Below are 23,160 nucleotides of genomic sequence, written 5' to 3'. Positions count from 1 at the left end.
TTTTACCAGTTACGTCTGTTGTTCTTACGTAAAATTGTGGTCGATATCCTTTAAAAAAAGGTGTATCACGTCCACCTTCGTCTTTGGTTAAAACGTAAACTTGTGCTTCAAAACTAGTATGTGGTTTAATACTTTTTGGTTTTGCTAAAACCATTCCACGTTGGATATCAGCTTTTTGAATACCACGAAGAAAAATACCAACATTATCCCCCGCCATACTTTCATCAAGTGTTTTTTGAAACATTTCTAAACCAGTTACAGTAGTTACTTTAGTACTACCAAAACCAATAATTTCTACAGTATCCCCGATTTTAACAACACCACGCTCTACGCGACCTGTAGCAACAGTACCACGACCAGTAATAGAAAAAACGTCTTCAATTGCCATTAAAAATGGTTTTTCTACGTTACGTTTTGGAGTTGGTATATAAGAATCAACCGTATCCATTAATTTATAAATTTTATCAACCCATTTGTTCTCACCAGGTTTAATATTTGGATTTTCTGTTAACGCAGATAATGCCATAAGTGCAGATCCAGGAAGCATCGGTACTTCATCACCAGGAAAATCGTATCTTTGTAATGTTTCACGAACCTCTAATTCTACTAATTCAATTAATTCAATATCGTCTACTTGGTCTTCTTTATTGATAAATACTACAATATTAGGAACACCTACTTGTTTTGCTAAAAGAATGTGTTCTTTAGTTTGTGGCATAGGGCCATCAGCACCAGATACAACAAGAATAGCACCATCCATTTGAGCAGCACCAGTAATCATGTTTTTTACATAATCCGCATGTCCAGGGCAGTCTACATGAGCGTAATGGCGATTTTCTGTTTCATACTCTACATGAGCTGTATTGATAGTAATACCACGAGCTTTTTCTTCAGGTGCAGAATCAATATCGTCATATTTTTTACCTTTTCCACCATCACGTGCAGCTAATGCCATAGTAATTGCTGCAGTTAATGTTGTTTTACCATGATCCACATGACCAATAGTACCAATATTAACGTGTGGTTTTTTACGTTCAAATTTTGTGCGTGCCATAAAAAAGTCCTTTTTTAGTTATGTTGTATACAAATTTTAAAAATTTAACAATTTAAAGAAATAGATTATTAATCCTGATTAACAAATAATTATAATAAAACCTTCAAATTTTTTCAAGTCTAAAAACGTTGTTTTGCAAACGCTTTATTGGCTTCTGCCATTCTATGGATTTCATCTTTTTTTTTCACAGCATTACCTGCTTTATTAGAAGCATCAATTAACTCATTGGTTAATATAACGGACATTGGTTTCCCGTGATTATTACGACAAGCTGTTAATATCCAACGAATAGCTAAAGTAGTTCCCCGTTCAGGAAGAACTTCAATAGGAACTTGATATGTCGAGCCCCCTACCCGTCGAGCTTTTACTTCAATAAGTGGTGTTGTGTTTCGAATTGCTTGTTCAAGTATTACAAGTGGATCTTTTTTTGTAATTTCAGCAATTTTATTCATGCTTTCATACATAATTCTATATGCTAATAATTTTTTACCGTTTCGCATAACCTGTCGTACTAAAAGTTCTAAAAGACTACTTTTATAAAGAGGATCAGGCATTACAGTACGTTTTTTTGCTGTACGTCGACGTGACATAAATAGTTAAAGAATATATTTAGTAAAGATTAAATTATAATTTTCAATAGAATCAAAAAAACTCTATTGAAAATTATATTAAAATAGATTTAGTTTTAAATTTTTTATTTTGGACGTTTTACACCATATTTTGAACGACCTTGGTTACGATTTTTTACTCCAAGTGAGTCCAAAGTACCACGAACAATATGATAGCGGACACCGGGTAAATCTTTTACACGGCCTCCTCTAACTAAAACGACTGAATGTTCTTGCAAATTGTGGCCAATCCCTGGGATATAAGCAGTAACTTCAAATTTTGAAGATAACCGAACACGTGCTACTTTTCGTAAAGCGGAATTTGGTTTTTTTGGAGTATTTGTATAAACTCGAGTGCATACACCTCTTCTTTGTGGACATGCTTGTAACGCCGGCGACTTTGTTTTTTTAAACATACGCTTACGTGCTGATCTTACTAATTGTTGAATAGTTGGCATAAATTCCTAAAAAGTAAAAATTAAAGAATCAGGGAAAAATCGATTAATTTCAATTAATAATCCCGCAACAACTGTTAGACTTGCTAAAGCAAGAACTGGTGCAGTTGATAAATAAGTTTTGAAGTTTTGCATATAATAATTTGTTTTTTTTAATTTTTAAAATATTTTATTAACCTTTTTTAAATTCTAATACCTAGAAATTACTATTTTTAAAATATATTAAGATCAATAAAAAAAGTAAAAAATAAATTTTATATTATAAAAAAATAGATAAAATTTATTTATTTTTAGTATATAAGTTTTAGTTTTTTACTAAAATCCATTAAAATTGAAAAATGGAAGATTACTTTATATCATAAAAATAAAATATAAGTTTCGGGATGTAGCGCAGTTTGGTAGCGTGCCTGTTTTGGGAACAGGGGGTCGCAGGTTCAAATCCTGTCATCCCGAGAACGCTTTTAGTTCAGTTGGTAGAACGCAGGTTTCCAAAACCTGATGCCGTGGGTTCAAGTCCTACAAAGCGTGATTTAATAATTTTAAATAAATTTTTTTTTCTACAAAATTATTACTTTTTACATTTATAGTATGTCATTTTTTTAATAAAAATCAAATTTTTTTTGTTTTTAATTTTCTACTAAATAACGATTAACAAATGGCAGTAACCCACTCATACGTCCTCTTTTTATAGCTGTTGCTACAGTACGCTGTTGTTTTGAGGTTAAGCCAGTAATTTTTTTAGACAAAATTTTGCCTTGTGGGCTAATGAAATTCATTAAAAGTTTTGTATTTTTATAATCAATAGTATAACGAGAATTAGACTCATTTAAATTTAATTTTTTTTTTATTTGTAAATAAAAATTTTTGCTATTAGTATTTTTAAATGATTTCATTTTTTATATTTAGAATAAATAGTTATAATTTAAATTTTGATAAATTACTAGATTTTAATAAAATCTAGTAATTTATCAAAAGATTCTTTATCTTGAAGTGCTATTTGACTGCAAATTTTTCGATTAAGAAGAATTTTAGAGGTTTTAAGCTGATTTTGAAAGTTACTATAATTTAATCCTGATAAACGAACTGCAGCATTTATACGTGAAACCCAAATTTTAACAAATTCACGTTTTTTAATTTTTCTATCTTTATAAGAATTTGTTAATGCTTTTATTGTTCTTTGTTGGGCGGTTCTATATAATTTAGACGATGAACCACGAAAACCTTTTGTTAAATCTAATACTTCTTTTCGTCTTTTATGGGCAATATTACCACGTTTTACTCGAGTCATAAATAAAATTAAAGTTTTTTTATATACTAATTTGATAATTATTCAAATTAAAACGAAATCTTAATTAAATAATTTTTTTAATTATAGAGTAATTTTTTTAATTAAAATTGAAATAGTTACTCTTAAATAACAGAAAATTTAATTCATATTATTTAAATTTTTTTCCAATTATTTGAAAAAAGACAACATTAAATGGTAACTATTAGTATTAAATATTTTAATTTTTTTTTTAGTTGTCTACCCCCAGGGGAATTCGAATCCCCGTTTCCTCCGTGAAAGGGAAATGTCCTAGGCCTCTAGACGATGGGGGCTGGTTTGGAATTGTTTAATGAAAAATTTAGTTTAAGGAGTGGGAATAGGATTTGAACCTATGACCTTAAGGTTATGAGCCTTACGAGCTACCAGACTGCTCTACCCCACTTACATTATTAATCATTGATTTTATAATATTTAATACTACTGAAAAGTGTCAAGAAAATAAAATAATTGAATTTTATTTATAAAATTTTTATAATAAAATTATAATATAAAAAACAAAATAATTATATATTGGTTATAATCTTAGGGATCAATTCTATCAATTTAATGCGGATATAGCTCAGTGGTAGAGTGGCACCTTGCCAAGGTGCTTGTCGCGCGTTCGAATCGCGTTATCCGCTATAATTTGATACTTATTAGGAAAGGTGGCAGAGCGGTTCAATGCATCGGTTTTGAAAACCGACGTAGTTTTCGAAAGGGTAGCGGGGGTTCGAATCCCTCCCTTTCCGTTACTTCGAGTTTTAATAATATAATTATATTAAAATTTTTATCATTTTTTTATTTTAGAGTAGAATAAAAAAAGGATAAATTAAAAAATTATTTTTTATTTAAATTTTATTGAATCGGATTTAAATATATAATACTTAACAAATAAAAAGGATATATTTTAATGGAAGTAAATATTCTTGGTTTAATTGCAACTGCTCTATTTATTATTATTCCTACTGCATTTCTTTTAATTCTTTACGTAAAAACAGAAAGAAGTCAGTCAGCAAATTAATTTTTATTTTTGGGCCGAGCTGGATTTGAACCAGCGTAGGCAAAGCCAGCGGATTTACAATCCGCCCCCATTAACCACTCGGGCATCGACCCAGTTTGAACCTTTATATTTTATTACGGAAATTTAACAAAATTTTTGTATATTTATATTTTTATAATATTGTATTCGTCTCTAGAAAAAACTGCAATATTTAATTTTAAAATTTTACTAAAATTAAAAAAATTATTACTATATTGTATATATATATGCAATTAAATAATAATTTTTTTATTGGGGATATGGCGGAATCGGTAGACGCAACGGACTTAAAGGAACTATTTATATTTATATATAAATTGAGCCTATTAGAGGAAACTTTAATAGTGAATGCTCTCAAATTCAGGGAAATCTTTAAATAAAAAAGACAATCCTGAGCCAATTTGCTTTAAAAATTATTTTTCTAGCAAAAGGTGCAGAGACTCGACGGGAGCTATCCGCAAACAAATTTTAATTTGATTTAAGGATAAAGAGAGAGTCCAGCTTCTAAAAACTGAAAATCCGTTGATTCATTGAATCGTGAGAGTTCAAGTCTCTCTATCCCCAAAATCAAATCTTTTTTTTATTTTTTATTTCCAACTCACAGTAATGTCTTCTAAAAGAACAGAACTATTGTAGATTTCAAGAATAATTACAAGAAAAACTGCAAATAATCCCATAAAAATCCCCATTATTGCAGTAGTCCCCCATCCTGGGGCTACTTTACCATATTCAGAATTTAAAGGTTTTAGTAGTGTTCCCAAAGAAGTTATTTTCCCAGGTTGAATATTTTGTGTATTTGAAGCTTTTCTGCCAGATGTAGTTCCAGTTGCCATAATTTTAAATAAAAATTGTATTTAATTTACTTTCTATATTTTTATGTGAATTTACAAATTAAATATTGAGTTTAAATTTTATTGAAATTTTTCGATTTTGTGGGTATTTATTATTAATATATAATGTATTAGGGAAAAAAATTATGGAAAATTCAGCTATTTTTATTACTATTTTTTTGTGGTGTTTACTTATAACCATTACAGGTTATTCAATTTATATAGGCTTTGGCCCACCTTCGCAAGAATTGAGAGATCCTTTTGAAGAGCATGAAGATTAATATTAAAAGAATTCTTTTAATATTAATCTTCATAAAATAGATTTTTTATTTAAATAACACCAACATTATTTACCAGGAACGCGTGGAGGTTCTCTAAAGAAAATCGAAAAAAATATAATACCTAGAGTACCGACTAATAAAAACGTATAAACTAATGCTTCCATATTAACTGCTTATTTATATATTTAATTTTTTAATATAAATAAACGTTTTTTTTACTTAAATTTTTTAGCTTAAGTAAAAAAAACGTTTATTTAATTTTATATAATAAAAATTTATGTTAAACACACAAATTAATATTTAATCAACCTAAAATTATTTTATATTGATTGTCGAGGCGTAGATTTATCACCAAGTTTTTGAAATGCACCGAATTCGATTTGTTCATCTAAGTCAGCATCAATACCTGCAAAAACATCTCGGAAAATAGTTCGAGCGCCGTGCCAAATATGTCCAATAAAGAAAAATAAAGCAAAAATTAAATGTGCAAAAGTAAACCAACCACGTGGGCTTGTACGGAAAACACCATCAGATTGTAAAGTTGATCTATCAAATTCAAAAACTTCACCTAATTGAGCACGACGTGCGTATTTTTTAACAGTAGCGGGATCAGAAAAAGTAACACCATCTAATTCACCACCATAAAAAGTAACTGAAACACCTACTTGTTCAATACTATATTTTGATTCTGCTCTACGGAATGGTACATCAGCTCGAACAACACCATTATTATCAACAAGTAAAACTGGGAAAGTTTCAAAGAAAGTCGGCATACGTCGAACAAATAATTGATTACCCTGTTTATCTTTAAATACTGCGTGTCCTAACCAACCTACAGCAATACCATCACCACTATTCATAGCACCTGTACGGAAAAGTCCACCTTTCGCTGGATTATTTCCAATATAATCATAAAATACTAGTTTTTCTGGTATTTCAGACCATGCTGCTGTTGCTGATTTTCCACTACCAATACTGCTCTGTACGCGGCGTTCAATTTCTTGTTGGAAAAACCCTAAATCCCATTGGTAACGCGTTGGTCCATATAATTCTACTGGAGTAGAAGAAGAACCATACCACATTGTTCCAGAAACAACAAAAGCTGCCCAAAAAACTGCTGCGATACTACTAGAAAGTACTGTTTCTATGTTTCCCATTCGTAAGCCATTATATAGGCGTTGTGGAGGTCGAACACAAAGATGAAACAAACCTGCTAATATACCAAGAATACCAGCTGCAATATGGTGCGCCGGAACTCCACCAGGATTAAAAGGATCAAATCCTGTAGCATCCCAAGATGGTGATACGGGCTGAATACTTCCACTAATACCATAAGGATCTGATACCCAAATACCAGGACCAAATAAACCAGTTACGTGGAAAGCACCAAAACCAAAACAAGCTAATCCTGATAAGAAAAGATGAATACCAAAAATTTTTGGTAAATCTAAAGCAGGGTTTCCTGTACGTGGGTCACGGAAAAGTTCTAAATCCCAATAAACCCAATGCCAAATTGAAGCTGCAAATAATAATCCAGATAATATAATATGAGATGCTGCTACACCTTCATAACTCCAAATTCCAGGATTATTCGCTGTTTCTCCACTAATAGTCCAACCACCCCATGATTGAGTAACACCTAATCGTGTCATAAAGGGAAATACAAACATCCCTTGACGCCACATAGGGTTTAATACAGGATCTGATGGATCAAAAACTGCAAGTTCATAAAAGGCCATTGAACCTGCCCAACCAGAAACTAATGCTGTGTGCATTAAATGAACAGAAATTAAACGACCTGGGTCATTTAATACTACTGTATGTACACGAAACCAAGGAAGACCCATAAAAATACTTATATTTTAAAAATTTCATTTATTTACTTTCTTTCTATATTAAAAAATAAAAAATACTAATAACTTTTTTTTATTTTTATAAATTATTATTTTTATTATTATACCATCAATTATAATATTTTATTTATACATTTTTGCTTACTAGTTAGTGTTTTAAAATAAATTTTATTTAGGTTCAATATATCTTTATAATATAATTCTGTATAAAATTATACAGAATTATATTATAAAGATAATGGCTTAAAATATAAAATGAAACTTCATTTTATATTTTAAGCAGAAAAATTAATATTATGATTGTTTTGACGCCAAATTAAGAATAGCCATTTTTTCACTTAGAGCTAATGATGGAAATAATCTTGGCTTACGTTTTTCTTGTCCAGGAATGGTCTCATCTGTATTTCCAGGCCAAATAAATCCCCCTTTTTTAGGAGTTAATTTTCGTAATAAAGGACGGTAGTCTCTTTTATTTGGTTCAAGCATGTATTCCATTAGCCATTCTCGAGTAGCAGGTATCCCTTTATCTTTAACAGCTTCAAAGAGTTCTACCATATACTCATCTTGGGGTTCGATTACAACTTGCTCTTTTCGTTCTTTTAATACAACATAAGGTACTGTATTTTCATGTGGAAGTATTTTAAATTCCTCTTCAGCAAGTGGCCAACAAGTAAACTTGATGAGTTGGTTTGCCTGTTCTTTTTTTAAAGATTGTATTTTTAAATAATTTTTTACTTGAGCTTCTGCATGTACTGAATGATATTTCTTTTTCGATAAATATTCATTTGGTGTATCAGTAGTAGAATTTTTTATAAATTCTGGAGTAACGTACATATATGAACCAGCAAATTTTCTTGTTATTGCTTTGTTAGTAATCATTAATTTTCGTGACTCTTCATCCCACCCAACATATAAAGGTAAACTATATTGATCATCCAAAGCAACATTATCATACTCTGTTTTATTAGAATTATTAATTAAATCATATAATTCTTCGTGAGGCTCAGGACCAATATCTGAATCATTAAGTTTATAAAGAGGTTGATCAAATTTTAAAACTAATTTAGTACGTTTTATTTTTTCTAACCCATCAATATAATTGTATTTTCCAGTATTTTGGTTGTTACTGAGGATCTTGATTATATCTTCCTCATTCTCCTCATCTTCTTCGTCTTCTTCCGCTTCCTCATCTTCTCCGTCTTCTTCCTCTTCTTCGTTTTCTGCAACAGTTACCTCATTGTCACGGTTCGCAAAATCTAAAGTTTGGCTTTCAACACTATTTTCATCCTCATTAATTAAATTTAGTTCGTCATTATTTTGATTTTCCTCTTCATTTGTTTCGTCATTTTCTTCCGCTTCCTCATCTTCATAAACAGCCTCTTCACAAATTAATTGAAGATCATCTTCTTTTAAGAAATCAAAATCATGACTAGCAATATATTCTAAAAAATTATTTTTACTAAAATCTAATTCTTCATCTACTGTTAAACTAAAATATTTAGTAAGATTTCGCAAAGTTCCTGTAAATTGTTGATTATAAACTTGACTAGTTAAGTTTTTTGAGCCACTAAAAAATTCTTCAAATATATTTGAATACGGCATTTTTGTATAAAAACGTAAAGAATCATAATATTTAGCTAAAATATTTCGTTTTGCTAATAAATCATATTCATGCTCTCCACTTAAACGAAATTTTCGAGGTTGTCGATTTAATAAGCAATCAATATCCAATTTTAATAAACTTTTGAAAATCCAGCTTGAATTATATTGCTGTTTAAGACGTAATGATATTTGTTGATGGATTTCACCAAGAGTAACTTCATTTTGAATGAAAGCTTGAGGAAAAAGATACATCCCTTGTACATTATTTCTTATAATGAAGCTCTGAAGGCGATCATCTTCATCGGTACTAACATCTTCAAAATCATACCAGTAATAAAATCTATCAAGTATTACTTGATGGGGTTCTTTTGGCTCCTCTGAATTAACTTTTCTTTTTTTCTTAGTAACCTGTTTTTCTTCAACAATAGGTTGAATTTCCGCTCCCTCTCGAGCAGTTTCTATATACTTTTTAGCTTTAATAGGATCATACTCAATCCCTAACTCTTCGTATTGTTTTTTTAAGTAGTCCGTAAATGTTATTGGTTCATTATGTGCGGGTGCAGGATAAGCCACAGAAGATGATGTAGTGGATGATTCAGAAGTTGGTGCAAATATATTATTTATAATCTCCTGAATTTTATCATTTTTTTTCATCTTATTGTTTAATTCAAGACGATAAAATATCAATGGAGTTTCTTGTGGTAAAACCCGCTCTGATTGAGATTGAGTTACTCTATTAAATCCTAAATTTTCTGCTAATCGCTGTCCTTTAATATGAGTAGAAACCACATCTAATGATAATTTTTCCACTCTTCTCACCCACGCATAATCAGATCGATAGGATAATTCCTCCATACTCACTGTAATATCCTCTCCCGGATAAACTAAATATTGACCCCTATTAAAAGGAAATAGTTTTAATTCCATCAGTTTTCCTTCAGTAATATAACTGAATTCAGGAGAAATATCTGGTACCGAATTATGACTAAATATTGTCGATTCAAAAACGTCGTCTTCTGAAACAAAACCAAGTGGTCCTGTTAATATATAATTATAAGCATAATAAGGAAGAGTTGCTAAACTAATAGCTATTGAGCAAATAAAAGAAACTCTATTAATATCAGATATAATTTTACTAGTATAAAACATCGTACGGTCAAGTACAAAGTTTTTTACTTTTAAAAAAAACCACATCCAGAAGCTTGTAAAAACAACAGATCCAAGTAAAATGCCAGTTATATATAAAAAATTATTGGCAATACTTAACCCTAAATGATTCGAAGTAAACCCTTGTAAAATTGTTGGGTTTGCTGAAAAAGTCACATTACTTAAAAATTGAAAAATAGCGCCTTGCTCACACCATGCCATTAAAAAACTATATATAAAAAATTTTTTATATTTTGGGTGATGCCAAGTTTTTAATGCAAGTAAACTTTCAAACCGTAATGAAAAAATAATGCGCGCAACAAGAATTAAGCCAGCAATATAGTTTAACGGTTCTAATGTTAACCATGGAATAATTATACCTTGTATACCAAAAGTAACACAACTAATAAACACAATTTGACCAGCAATATAACCACCAAAAGAAAAAACGGCAGCTGGGATTCCTTGAATTAATAATCTTCTAATTGAAATAATATGTATTATAGAAAATGGAAGCGTGAAAAAAGCACTATTTAAAAACCCAACTAATAAAGGATTTTGCTCTACATGTAAAATCTCTAAAAAATCAAATAAAGATCCTGGGGGCGTTTGCCCAACGAGTGATTCATAAAAAGCTGGTATTTTTATAGGTAATAGACTAAAATCACGAATCCATTGAAAACTTAAAAACTGTAAAATACAAGTTTGACATATTTTTAAAACGTAAAGTAAACTTTCCGAAATAAATTTTTCAAACTCGATAGGATTACCTGGCGTTTCAGTAACTCCAGCTAATACTTCAACATAATCGCGAATATTTTCACTTAATGACATATACTAAATATATAATAAGTTCTTTTTAATAAAAAAAGTAAAAAGAGCCATATCCCCTTTTTCTTTTAGTTAATGAATAATTTAAAATAAATTATATAACAAAATATAAAAACACAATTTTCTAAATTCAATATAAAATTAACGACGAGAATAGAAAGATTGTGCTGTATTTACTAAAAAAATAATAATTAAAGCAAGAAGTAAAATTACAGCACCTATAACAGACGCTCCAAAATAATCATATTGCTCTAATGATTGATAAATTAAAACTGAGGTTACTAAATCATCTAATGGAAGATTAGATGAAATCATAACAACAGAACCAAATTCACCCAATGCTCGCGAAAAACTTAATGTAAATCCGGTAACTAATGCTGGCACCAATGTAGGAAAAATAACCCGCAAAAAAGTTTGAAATGAACTTGCACCCATACCCCATGCAGCTTCTTCTAAACCATGATCAAATTCTTGTAATACCGGTTGTAATGATCTTATTACAAAAGGGAAAGATACAAAAATCATAGCTAAAAGTACACCAAATCTTGTATAAATAATTTGAATGTTTGCCATTTTTAGATAATTACCAACCCAACCTTGGTGTCCATAAACTGTAGCTAAAGTAAGGCCTGCAACTGATGTTGGTAAAGCAAAAGGTAAATCAACCGCAGCATCAACAAATCTTTTACCCCTAAATTCATAACGAGTGATCATCCATGTAATTAAAAACCCAAAAACACTATTTAAAAGAGCTGCTGTTAAAGCCATTTTAATAGTAAAAGCATAAGCCGAAATTGCAATAGGATCTAATGCTTTTTCTAAAATTTCTCTCCAACTATTTTTAAAAATTAATGAAAATAGAGCAAAAAGAGGAAGAACTAATATAAAAAATACATAATTTCCAAGCATTACTCCTATAAGTAATTTTGGATTAGTTTTTTTTAAAAACGGTAAATTGTGGAAACTAGTTGTTTCTTGTTTATTCATAAAAATTCGCTCATTTTTATTTTTTTCTAAATAAACTGTATTAAAATCATTATTAGTTTTCTTTATTTAATAATGATTTTAATACAGTTTTTGCTTTAGCTAAAGCTTTTTTTGCTTGGACCGACGCTTGCGCCTTCCACTGTGATTTTCTTAAATTTTTTCTTGTTTTAGATTGTCGTTTTTTAGGAACTGCCATTATATTCTCCTAATATAATTTTTTTAAGGAATTCTGCAAAATTTTATATTTATTATATATCTTTTTTTACAGAAATTTCAAATAATTATTATTAATAATTTTGAATTCATTTTTTAATTACTTCTTTTTATAGTATAAAATTGTATTAAACTTTATTTTATAACCAGTTGATTAAAATTTAATATAGTTAGATTATTATACTAGAAAAATTACTAAAAACATTAAAATGTTTTATATATTTTATATTTATTCAAGAGTTTTAAAATTTATCATCTCAGAAAGAAATATAATAATAATGTTTTAAATATGCAAATAAATTAAAAAAACTCCCTTTTTATTAATTATATATCTTTTAATAAAAAAAAACCAGTTTTCTTACATATTTAAAAACTTAAATAAATAGAAAATATATTAGGTTATAAAGAATCCATAACTATGTAGCCCTTTACCAAAAAAATTCACACCTAAATAACAAACCCAAATAATAATAAAACCAAAACTAGCGACCCAAGCTGATTTTATACCTTTAAATTTACCAACAAACCGCATATGTAAATATATAGCAAAAACTAACCAAGTTATAAAAGCCCATGTTTCTTTTGGATCCCAACTCCAATAATTTCCCCATGTTTCATTAGCCCAAACAGCCCCAGAAAGAATCCCTAATGTTAAAAAACAAAAACCAATTCCGATTAATCTATAACTAAAATTATCCAAAAAAAGTAATTGAGTTTCTTTATTTTTTTTTTGTAAAGGGTAATTACTATTATACATTGCATATATAGGTTTTGGCTCATCTTGGTTGATTAGATTTGCAGGTGGAGTTTTATATTCTTGAGGTTTAAAAGAAAAATTTATAAATATATAGCTTATTGAAAAAAGAGAACCTAATAATAATGCCCCATAACTTACTATCATTGCACTAACATGCATAAATAACCAATTAGATTGTAAAGCTGGTACTAACGGGTGTAATTGATAGAGTGATGAAGGCAGACTAAAATAACTAAATGCTACGATAAGTAAAACTAACGGCGAAACAAATAACGCAGCAAACTCTCTTTTTGTTGAAATTTCTAAAAAAGCATATAAACAAAGTAATACCCAAGCTAAAAACAACAATGATTCATATAGACCACTTAAAGGGAAATGTCCTGAAAAATGCCAACGTAAACAGAGTTGACTAATTATAAAAAAATTTGAAAGTAAAATCCCAAATACGCCGAAAACCTTATATCCTATTTTTGGGTAGCGTAAAAATTTTGTCCAATAATAGACAGTAGTTAAAAATAGGGTTATTAGATTACCATGCGATAATTCTGTTTCGATTGCTTCAAAATTCATATTTTTTTAGTTATAATTTAATTTTTATTTATTATAAATTATTTAAAATAAAAAAGCAAGACCTAATAATATATTAAATATTAATTAATAATATTTTAAATAATTATATACTAAAACATGTAATCAACTATTAATATTGTTTGTTAAAATAAAATTGATCTGTATTATTATTTACAAATTTACTTTTAAGGATATTATAATTATGAAATTAGCTGTTTATGGTAAAGGTGGTATTGGAAAATCAACAACTAGCTGTAATATTTCAATAGCTTTAGCGAGACGTGGAAAAAAAGTATTACAAATTGGTTGTGACCCAAAACATGATAGTACTTTCACACTTACAGGTTTTTTAATTCCAACAATAATTGATACACTACAAGCAAAAGACTATCATTATGAAGATGTTTGGCCTGAGGATGTTATTTATCAAGGATATGGTGGTGTAGATTCTGTTGAAGCAGGGGGTCCTCCGGCGGGTGCAGGGTGTGGTGGATATGTTGTTGGTGAAACTGTTAAATTATTAAAAGAACTTAACGCATTTTACGAATATGATATTATTCTTTTTGATGTTTTAGGTGATGTGGTGTGTGGAGGATTTGCTGCTCCATTAAATTACGCAGATTATTGTTTAATTGTTACTGATAATGGATTTGATGCTTTATTTGCAGCAAATAGAATTGTAGCCTCTGTTAAAGAAAAAGCACGCACACATCCATTACGATTAGCTGGTTTAATTGGTAATAGAACAGCCAAACGCGATTTAATTGATAAATATGTAGAAGCTTGCCCAATGCCTGTATTAGAAGTTTTACCGCTGATTGAAGATATTAGAATTTCGCGTGTTCAAGGAAAAACTCTTTTTGAAATGGCTGAATTAGAGCCTAATTTTAATTATATTTGTGATTATTATCTTAATATAGCAGATCAATTATTATCACAACCCGAAGGTGTTGTTGCTAATCAATTGGCTGATCGTGAACTTTTTACGCTATTATCAGATTTTTATTTAAATATTAAAAAAACGCCAAGTAATCCTGTTTCTCCTGAATTAGACTTTTTAATGATTTAAATAAATCCTAAAATTGATAAAATTATCAAAAAATAATACTTTAATTTACGTTTATAAATATCTAAATATTAATATTTAAAGAGATTACAATTCAATAACTATAAATTATGACAAATAACCTTTCGACTGATAACCTAACTTTTGAATGTGAAACTGGCAATTATCATCCTTTTTGTCCAATTAGTTGTGTAGCTTGGCTTTATCAAAAAATAGAAGATAGCTTTTTTTTGGTAATTGGAACAAAAACTTGTGGTTATTTCCTTCAAAACGCATTAGGAGTTATGATTTTCGCGGAACCTAGGTACGCAATGGCTGAATTAGAAGAAGGCGATATTTCAGCTCAATTAAATGACTATAAAGAATTAAAACGTCTTTGTTTAGAAATAAAACAAGATAGAAATCCTAGTGTAATCGTTTGGATTGGGACTTGTACAACTGAAATTATTAAAATGGATTTAGAAGGGATGGCCCCCAGATTAGAAACAGAAATAGGAATTCCTATTGTTGTAGCACGGGCGAACGGTTTAGATTATGCATTTACACAAGGAGAAGATACTGTTCTTGCAGCTATGGTTCATCGATGTCCCACTGAAACTTTAACAGAAAATACAAAGAAACACCCTTCATTAGTATTATTCGGATCTTTACCTAATACAGTAGCAAATCAGTTAAATATGGAATTAAAACGACATAATATTGAAGTTTCTGGTTGGCTACCATCACATCGTTATTTAGATTTGCCTCATTTAGGCGAAAATGTTTATGTTTGTGGAATTAATCCTTTTTTAAGTAGAACGGCAACGACACTAATGCGACGAAAAAAATGCAAACTTATTTGTGCTCCATTTCCTATAGGCCCTGACGGTACACGAGCTTGGATTGAAAAAATTTCTTCTGTTTTTGGTATAATTCCACAAGGGCTAGAAGAAAGAGAACAAGCTATTTGGGAAAGTTTAGAAGATTACTTACAATTAGTAAGAGGGAAATCTGTTTTTTTTATGGGAGATAATCTTTTAGAAATATCATTAGCACGTTTCTTAATAAGTTGTGGTATGATTGTTTATGAAATTGGAATTCCATATATGGATAAACGGTTCCAAGCTGCTGAGTTAGCTTTATTAGAAACAACGTGCAAGAAAATGAACGTTCCTTTGCCGCGAATCGTAGAAAAACCAGATAATTATCACCAAATCCAACGTATTAGAGAACTCCAACCAGATTTAGCAATTACTGGAATGGCGCATGCTAATCCGTTAGAAGCGCGAGGAATTAATACTAAATGGTCTGTTGAGTTTACATTTGCCCAAATCCATGGATTTACAAATGCTCGGGATATTTTAGAATTGATCACACGACCATTACGTCGGAATCAAGCTTTAGGAACATTAGGTTGGTCTCAATTGATTAAAACTGATAATTAATTTTTTTTTTGAATTTGTTAGTACACGTACATATATTAAAGATGTACGTGTACGTGCTTGTAGCTCAGTGGACTAGAGCACATGGCTACGAACCATGGAGTCGGGGGTTCAACTCCCTCCTAGCACAAAAAAAGCAAAATTAAATCAAAAAAACATAAAATATTGCACCTCTTTTTATTATCATTAATAAGAACTTAAATGATTTGTAATCTAAAAACAATGAAAATAGTATGTTTTTAATAACAATTATTTTATTTTAATAGTATATTATATGTAAATTTCTTAAAATTTTAAAAATAAAATCAATAAGTTATTTATGGAGGTAAATCACTATGATAAAAATAAAAGAAATATTAACTAAAAAAGAAAAACAATTATTATTGCAAGTAGAAGAACCACTACTTAAAGAAAAAGAGGAAGAAACCAAAAATAACGAACAACCACAAAAAGGTTTAGAAAAAGATAAACTCAAAGAAATAAAAAAAAAAAATAAAAGAACCTATGATTCCAGAATCAACCTCCGAAGAAAACTCAACTAAAAAAGATATTGATGAACCAGAACCTCGGGTTATAGTAATAACTTCTGGGAAAGGAGGTGTAGGAAAAACAACAACTACTGCTAATTTAGGAATGTCTATAGCTAGATTTGGTTATCGTGTTGCTTTAATTGATGCGGACATAGGATTACGAAATTTAGATTTATTATTAGGTTTAGAAAATCGTATTACTTTTACAGCTATGGATATTATTGAAGGGCGTTGTCGATTAGACCAAGCACTTGTACGAGAAAAGCGATGGAAGAATTTAGCATTATTAGCAGTTTCTCGAAATTACCAAAAATATAATGTAACACAACAACATATGCGACAATTGGTTTCTTCAATAAAAAAATTAGGTTATCAATTTATATTAATCGATTGCCCAGCAGGTATTGATGTTGGTTTTATAAATGCTATAGCGCCAGCACAAGAAGCTATTATTGTAACAACTCCTGAAATAACTGCTATTCGTGATGCTGATAGGGTTGCTGGTCTATTAGAAGCAAACACAATTGTTGATACTAAATTATTATTAAATCGTGTTCGTATGGATATGATTCAAAACAGCACTATGCTATCAGTAATGGATGTCCAAGAAACATTAGGTATTCCTTTATTAGGTGCAATACCTGAAGATACTAATGTAATTATTTCAACTAATAAGGGAGAACCACTAGTATTAGATAAAAAATTATCTCTGTCGGGTATTGCATTTGAAAATGCTGCTCGAAGGTTAATAGGAAAAGAAGAATATTTCATTGATTTAGATGTACCTCCAAAAGGTGTTATTCAAAAAATACAAGATTTTTTTTTAGGAGAAGACTAATTCAAATTAGTTTTTTATCAAATATTTTAATATACTAGGAGGAGTTTTATCTTTTAGTATATTATACTAACATAAAATATTTTCAATGAAAAATTTACAAAAAAAAACTTTTAATATTCAAAATTATAATTTTAAAATTTCAATATTTTTTTTACTTTTATGTAGTTTTATATTCGGCAATTTAATAGGAATATATTCAAAAAAAATATCATATAATTTTTTTTCTTTATTTTTTTTTAATATTATATTAGAATTATTAAATTTTTTTAATTACTCCTTTTTTGATGTATTAAGCAAACAAACCCATAAAAATAGAATTATTAAAAAAATGAAAATTATAATTAATATCTTTAAGCGTGGTTTTTTATTAGGAATTTTTTTAGAAGCTTTTAAATTAGGAAGTTAAATATTGTATTTTTAAAATTAATTACCTAGCATTAAGCTATTTTCCCAAAAGGCCCCCCTTTTAGTATCTTCGCCCCTTGCGCGTTTCACTTCTTAGTTCGGGATGGAATAAGGTGGTTCCACACAAGCATGAACACTAGGTATTTTAAAATAAATTTTTGTATTTTCTGGTCAAAATCGATCGGTCTATTAGTATATTTCAGCTACACCCATTACTGGTATTCCACTTAATACCTATCAAACGGCTAGTCTTGCCGTGACCGATATTTCTAAATTAGAAAAGAGAGCACTCATCTTGAGGTGAGCTTCCCACTTAGATGCTTTCAGCGGTTATCTTCTCCATACATAGCTACCCAGCGTTTCCTGTTGGCACAAGAACTGGTATACTAGAGGTATGTTCTTCCAGGTCCTCTCGTACTATGGAAGACTCCTCTCAATGCTCTAACGCCTACACCGGATATGGACCGAACTGTCTCACGACGTTCTGAACCCAGCTCACGTACCGCTTTCATGGGCGAACAGCCCAACCCTTGGGACGTACTACCGCCCCAGGTTGCGATGAGCCGACATCGAGGTGCCAAACCTTCCCGTCGATGTGAACTCTTGGGGAAGATCAGCCTGTTATCCCTAGAGTAACTTTTATCCGTTTAGCGACGGCCCTTCCACTCGGTACCGTCGGATCACTAAGGCCGGCTTTCGCCCCTGTTTGACTTGTAGGTCTTACAGTCAAGCTCCCTTCTGCCTTTATACTCTACGGCTGATTTCCGTCCAGCCTGAAGGAACCTTTGCACATCTCTGTTACCTTTTAAGAGATGACCGCCCCAGTCAAACTGCCCACCTGAAACTGTCAAGCGTCCTGCTTCAAGGAACGCCATTAGAATTCTAGCTTTTCCAGAGTGGTCTCTCACTGTTGGCTCCAATTTTCCCAAAAGAAAATTATCAACGCCTCCCACCTAGTCTGCGCAAAAAAAACCCAAATTCAATTTCAGGCTACAGTCAAGCTTCATAGGGTCTTTCTGTCCAGGTGCAGGTAGTCCGCATCTTCACAGACATGTCTATTTCACCGAGTCTCTCTCCGAGACAGCGCCCAGATCGTTACGCCTTTCGTGCGGGTCGGGACTTATCCGACAAGGAATTTCGCTACCTTAGGACCGTTATAGTTACGGCCGCCGTTCACCGGGGCTTCAGTCGCAAGCTTTTTCTTAAAAAAGAATAACCTACTTCTTTAACCTTCCGGCACTGGGCAGGCGTCAGCCCCCATATGTTGTCTTACGACTTTGCGGAGTCCTGTGTTTTTGATAAACAGTCGCCTGGGCCTGGTCACTGCGGCCAAAAGATGAAAAATCACCCCTTGGCACCCCTTCTCCCGAAGTTACGGGGTCATTTTGCCGAGTTCCTTAGAGAGAGTTATCTCGCGCCCCTTGGTATACTCTACCTACCTACCTGTGTCGGTTTATGGTACAGGTGTTTTGCATTTATAGATAATACAGGCTTTTCTTGAGAATATGATAAGAAATTAATTCATATTTTATAAATAAAATACAAACGTATCACTCGTTAGCTTTAAAAAGGAAGAAGTTTTTTTTCTTTTCCCAGCTTTGCAAGTTTCCACCGAAATCCAATAACGGCTAATTGTTACCTCTTCTGTCCCCTGGTATCAAATACAAAACAGTACAGGAATATTAACCTGTTTGCCATCGACTACGCCGTTCGGCCTCGCCTTAGGTCCTGACTCACCCTTCATGGACGAACCTAGTGAAGGAATCCTTAGGTTTTCGGGGCATTGGATTCTCACCAATGTTTGCGTTACTCAAGCCGACATTCTCACTTCTGCTTGGTCCATCTAAACTTACATTTAAACTTCACCCTAAAGCAGAACGCTCCCCTACCGATATAAATTGTATTTTTATATATACATTATTTTCATATATCCCACAGCTTCGGCAGATAATTAAGTCCCGTACATTTTCGGCGCAAAAACGCTAGTACCAGTGAGCTATTACGCACTCTTTAAAGGATGGCTGCTTCTAAGCCAACCTCCTGGTTGTGTTTGCATTTTCACCTCCTTTGTCACTACATTACCATTTTGGGGCCTTAGCTGGTGGTCTGGGCTGTTTCCCTCTTGACAATGGAGCTTATCCCCCACAGTCTCACTACTACACCGTCATTTCTAGTATTCAGAGTTTGCCACGATTTGGTACCGTTTTCACAGCCCGCACCGAAACAGTGCTTTACCCCTAGATAGACTAGATGTACTGCTGCGCCTCAACGCATTTCGGGGAGAACCAGCTAGCTCCGGGTTCGACTGGTATTTCACCGCTAACCACAACTCATCCGCCGATTTTTCAACATCGGTCGGTTCGGACCTTCACTTGGTATCACCCAAGTTTCATCCTGGTCATGGTTAGATCACCCGGGTTCGGGTCTAGAAAAAATGACTAAATTGTAAATATTAAAATATTTGATCGCCCTATTCAGACTCGCTTTCGCTAAGGCTTCGGAATTTTTCCTTAACCACGCCACTTTTTCTAAGTCGCCGGCTCATTCTTCAACAGGCACGCGGTCAGTTTAAAAAAAACCTCCCACTGTTTGTCAGCATAGGATTTCATGTTCTATTTCACTCCCCTTCAGGGGTTCTTTTCACCTTTCCCTCACGGTACTATTTCACTATCGGTCATCTAGGAGTATTTAGCCTTACGAGGTGGTCCTCGCTGATTCACACGGGATTTCTCGTGTCCCGTGCTACTTGGGAAAAACACATAGTTAAATTTGAATTTTTGACGACTGGACTTTCACCATCTATGGTGCAGGATTCAGCTGCTTCGTCTAATTTATAATTAAATAACTACTTGAAAAATATTTTTAAAAATATTTTTTGGTTATCCCACAACCCCAATTTTAAAAATTGGTTTAGGCTGTTTCCTTTTCGCTCGCCACTACTCGGGAAATCGCGTTTGCTTTATTTTCCTTCAGTTAATAAGATGTTTCAGTTCACTGAGTTGTCTCTTTTTTGCTTATGAATTCAGCAAAAAGAATAAAAGGTTGCCCTATTCGGGAATCTTCGGATCAATGCTTGTTTCCAACTCCCCGAAGTGTATCGTCGGTACCACGCCCTTCTTCGTCTCTAGATGCCTAGGTATCCGCCCTACGCTTTAATTCATTTGACCATGTTCTAAAATGTAAAAAAAATTTTTTAACATTTTTGGTGGAAATAAGCGGACTTGAACCGCTGACATCTGCCTTGCAAGGGCAGCGCTCTACCAGCTGAGCTATATTCCCAAATATTATATTTTTTTTTATTGGTGGGCTATGCTGGATTTGAACCAGCGACCTCACCCTTATCAGGGGTGCGCTCTCACCAACTGAGCTAATAGCCCGAGTATATAATACCTACGTTTTTTTTACGTAGGTAATATATATATGATATAAAAGAATAATAAAATAAATTTAGTTTCCTTTATAAGGAGGTGATCCAGCCGCACCTTCCAGTACGGCTACCTTGTTACGACTTCACCCCAGTCACTAGCCCCGCCTTAGGCATCCCCCTCCATTAGATGGTTAGAGTAATGACTTCGGGCGTAGCCAATTTCCGTGGTGTGACGGGCGGTGTGTGCAAAACCCGGAAACGTATTCACCGCAGTGTGGCTGACCTGCGATTACTATTGATTCCAACTTCATGCAGGCGAGTTGCAGCCTGCAATCCGAACTGAGACCGGATTTTTGAGGTTAGCTTGTCCTCGCGGGGTCGCTTCTCTTTGTTCCGGCCATTGTAGCACGTGTGTCGCCCAGGATATAAGGGGCATGCTGACTTGACGTCATCCTCACCTTCCTCCGGCTTGTCACCGGCAGTATTTTGAATTTCCTCTCTAAAAGCGTTTAAAAGCGCCAAGCAATTCAAAAAAAGGGTTGCGCTCGTTGCGGGACTTAACCCAACATCTCAAGACACGAGCTGACGACAGCCATGCACCACCTGTGTTCACTTTTTAATGTTTCCGCTTAAAACCAATTAAAGTAGTAAGTTGAAGAAACAAGTGACATGTCAAATCCTGGTAAGGTTCTTCGCGTTGCATCGAATTAAACCACGTACCCCACCAATTGTGCGGGTTCCCGTCAATTCCTTTGAGTTTCACTCTTGCGAGCATACTCCCCAGGCGGGAAACTTAATGCGTTAGCTACGATACTGAATGATTTTTATACACCCAACACCTAGTTTCCATTGTTTACGGCGAGGACTACTGGGGAATCTAATCCCATTTGCTCCCCTCGCTTTCGTCTCTCAGTGTTAGTATTGGCCCAGCAGAGTGCCTTCGCCTTTGGTGTTCCTCCCGATATCTACGCATTTCACCGCTCCACCGGGAATTCCCTCTGCCTCTACCAAACTCTAGCTTAAAAGTTTATTCTGCCTATCTAGGGTTAAGCCCTAATCTTTGACAGAATACTTTTTAAACAACCTACAGACGCTTTACGCCCAATCATTCCGGATAACGCTTGCATCCTCTGTCTTACCGCGGCTGCTGGCACAGAGTTAGCCGATGCTTATTCCTCAGATACCGTCATAATTCTTTTCTGAGAAAAGAAGTTTACAACCCATAGGCCTTCATCCTTCACGCGGCATTGCTCCGTCAGGCTTTCGCCCATTGCGGAAAATTCCTCACTGCTGCCTCCCGTAGGAGTCTGGGCCGTGTCTCAGTCCCAGTGTGGCTGATCATCCTCTCAGAACAGCTACTGATCATTGCCTTGGTATGCCTTTACCACACCAACTAGCTAATCAGGCGCAAGCCCATCTCTTGGCAATTTTCATTTTTCACTTCTCAGCAATATAAGGTATTAGCTATCGTTTCCAATAGTTGTCCCTTTCCAAAAGGTAGGTTCTTACGTGTTACTCACCCGTCCGCCACTCAGTATATCTTTTCCCGAGAGAAAAAATACCTTCGTACAACTTGCATGTGTTAAGCATGCCGCCAGCGTTTATCCTGAGCCAGGATCAAACTCTTCGTTTTCACAAAAAATAAATTCCTTTTTATAAGTTTAAGTATCAATCCAATCAGCCTCTCTTTATTAATAATAATATTTATGTTGGGTTTTTTCAACTCCAACATAAATATTATTATTAATAAGCTAATCCCATACTACGAGTAGTTTCAGGACCTAAATATACACGAACACTTAAAAAGTCAGTCGGGCATGCAGATTCACAACGTTTACAACCTACGCAATCTTCAGTTCGCGGTGCTGACGCGATTTGACTAGCTTTACACCCATCCCAAGGTACCATCTCCAAAACATCAGTTGGGCACGCACGAACACATTGAGTACAACCAATGCATGTATCGTAAATCTTTACAGTATGAGACATAAAAAGGCTCCT

General features: G+C 32.8%; 6 protein-coding genes across 6 annotated transcripts; all 6 read right to left on the bottom strand.

The window, feature by feature from the left end:
• Positions 1–3,057: 3,057 nt before the first annotated feature.
• Positions 3,058–3,366, bottom strand: F751_0137 (50S ribosomal protein L20, plastid; the record flags this gene model as incomplete). The annotated part of the gene is made up of 1 exon (XM_011402618.1): positions 3,058–3,366. A coding segment is annotated over one exon (309 nt), but the record flags the coding sequence as incomplete, so codon positions are not given.
• A 1,701-nt stretch (positions 3,367–5,067) lies between these two features.
• On the bottom strand, positions 5,068–5,295 carry F751_0136 (Photosystem II reaction center protein H; the record flags this gene model as incomplete). The annotated part of the gene is made up of 1 exon (XM_011402617.1): positions 5,068–5,295. A coding segment is annotated over one exon (228 nt), but the record flags the coding sequence as incomplete, so codon positions are not given.
• Positions 5,296–5,893: 598 nt separating this feature from the next.
• Positions 5,894–6,778, bottom strand: F751_0135 (Photosystem II CP47 chlorophyll apoprotein; the record flags this gene model as incomplete). The annotated part of the gene is made up of 1 exon (XM_011402616.1): positions 5,894–6,778. A coding segment is annotated over one exon (885 nt), but the record flags the coding sequence as incomplete, so codon positions are not given.
• A 48-nt stretch (positions 6,779–6,826) lies between these two features.
• On the bottom strand, positions 6,827–7,420 carry F751_0134 (Photosystem II CP47 chlorophyll apoprotein; the record flags this gene model as incomplete). Its single annotated transcript, XM_011402615.1, has 1 exon — positions 6,827–7,420. A coding segment is annotated over one exon (594 nt), but the record flags the coding sequence as incomplete, so codon positions are not given.
• A 3,762-nt stretch (positions 7,421–11,182) lies between these two features.
• F751_0133 (putative sulfate transport system permease protein cysT) lies at positions 11,183–11,932 on the bottom strand (the record flags this gene model as incomplete). The annotated part of the gene is made up of 1 exon (XM_011402614.1): positions 11,183–11,932. A coding segment is annotated over one exon (750 nt), but the record flags the coding sequence as incomplete, so codon positions are not given.
• Positions 11,933–22,902: 10,970 nt separating this feature from the next.
• F751_0132 (Photosystem I iron-sulfur center) lies at positions 22,903–23,148 on the bottom strand (the record flags this gene model as incomplete). Its single annotated transcript, XM_011402613.1, has 1 exon — positions 22,903–23,148. The coding sequence occupies one exon, from the start codon at positions 23,146–23,148 to the stop codon at positions 22,903–22,905; it is 246 nt and encodes an 81-aa protein (XP_011400915.1).
• Between the last annotated feature and the right edge of the window lie 12 nt (positions 23,149–23,160).

This window comes from Auxenochlorella protothecoides (assembly GCF_000733215.1).
Source record: "Auxenochlorella protothecoides strain 0710 contig1039, whole genome shotgun sequence".
Classification (NCBI taxonomy): Eukaryota; Viridiplantae; Chlorophyta; class Trebouxiophyceae; order Chlorellales; family Chlorellaceae; genus Auxenochlorella; species Auxenochlorella protothecoides.
This window is presented reverse-complemented; position numbering and strand designations above follow the sequence as displayed.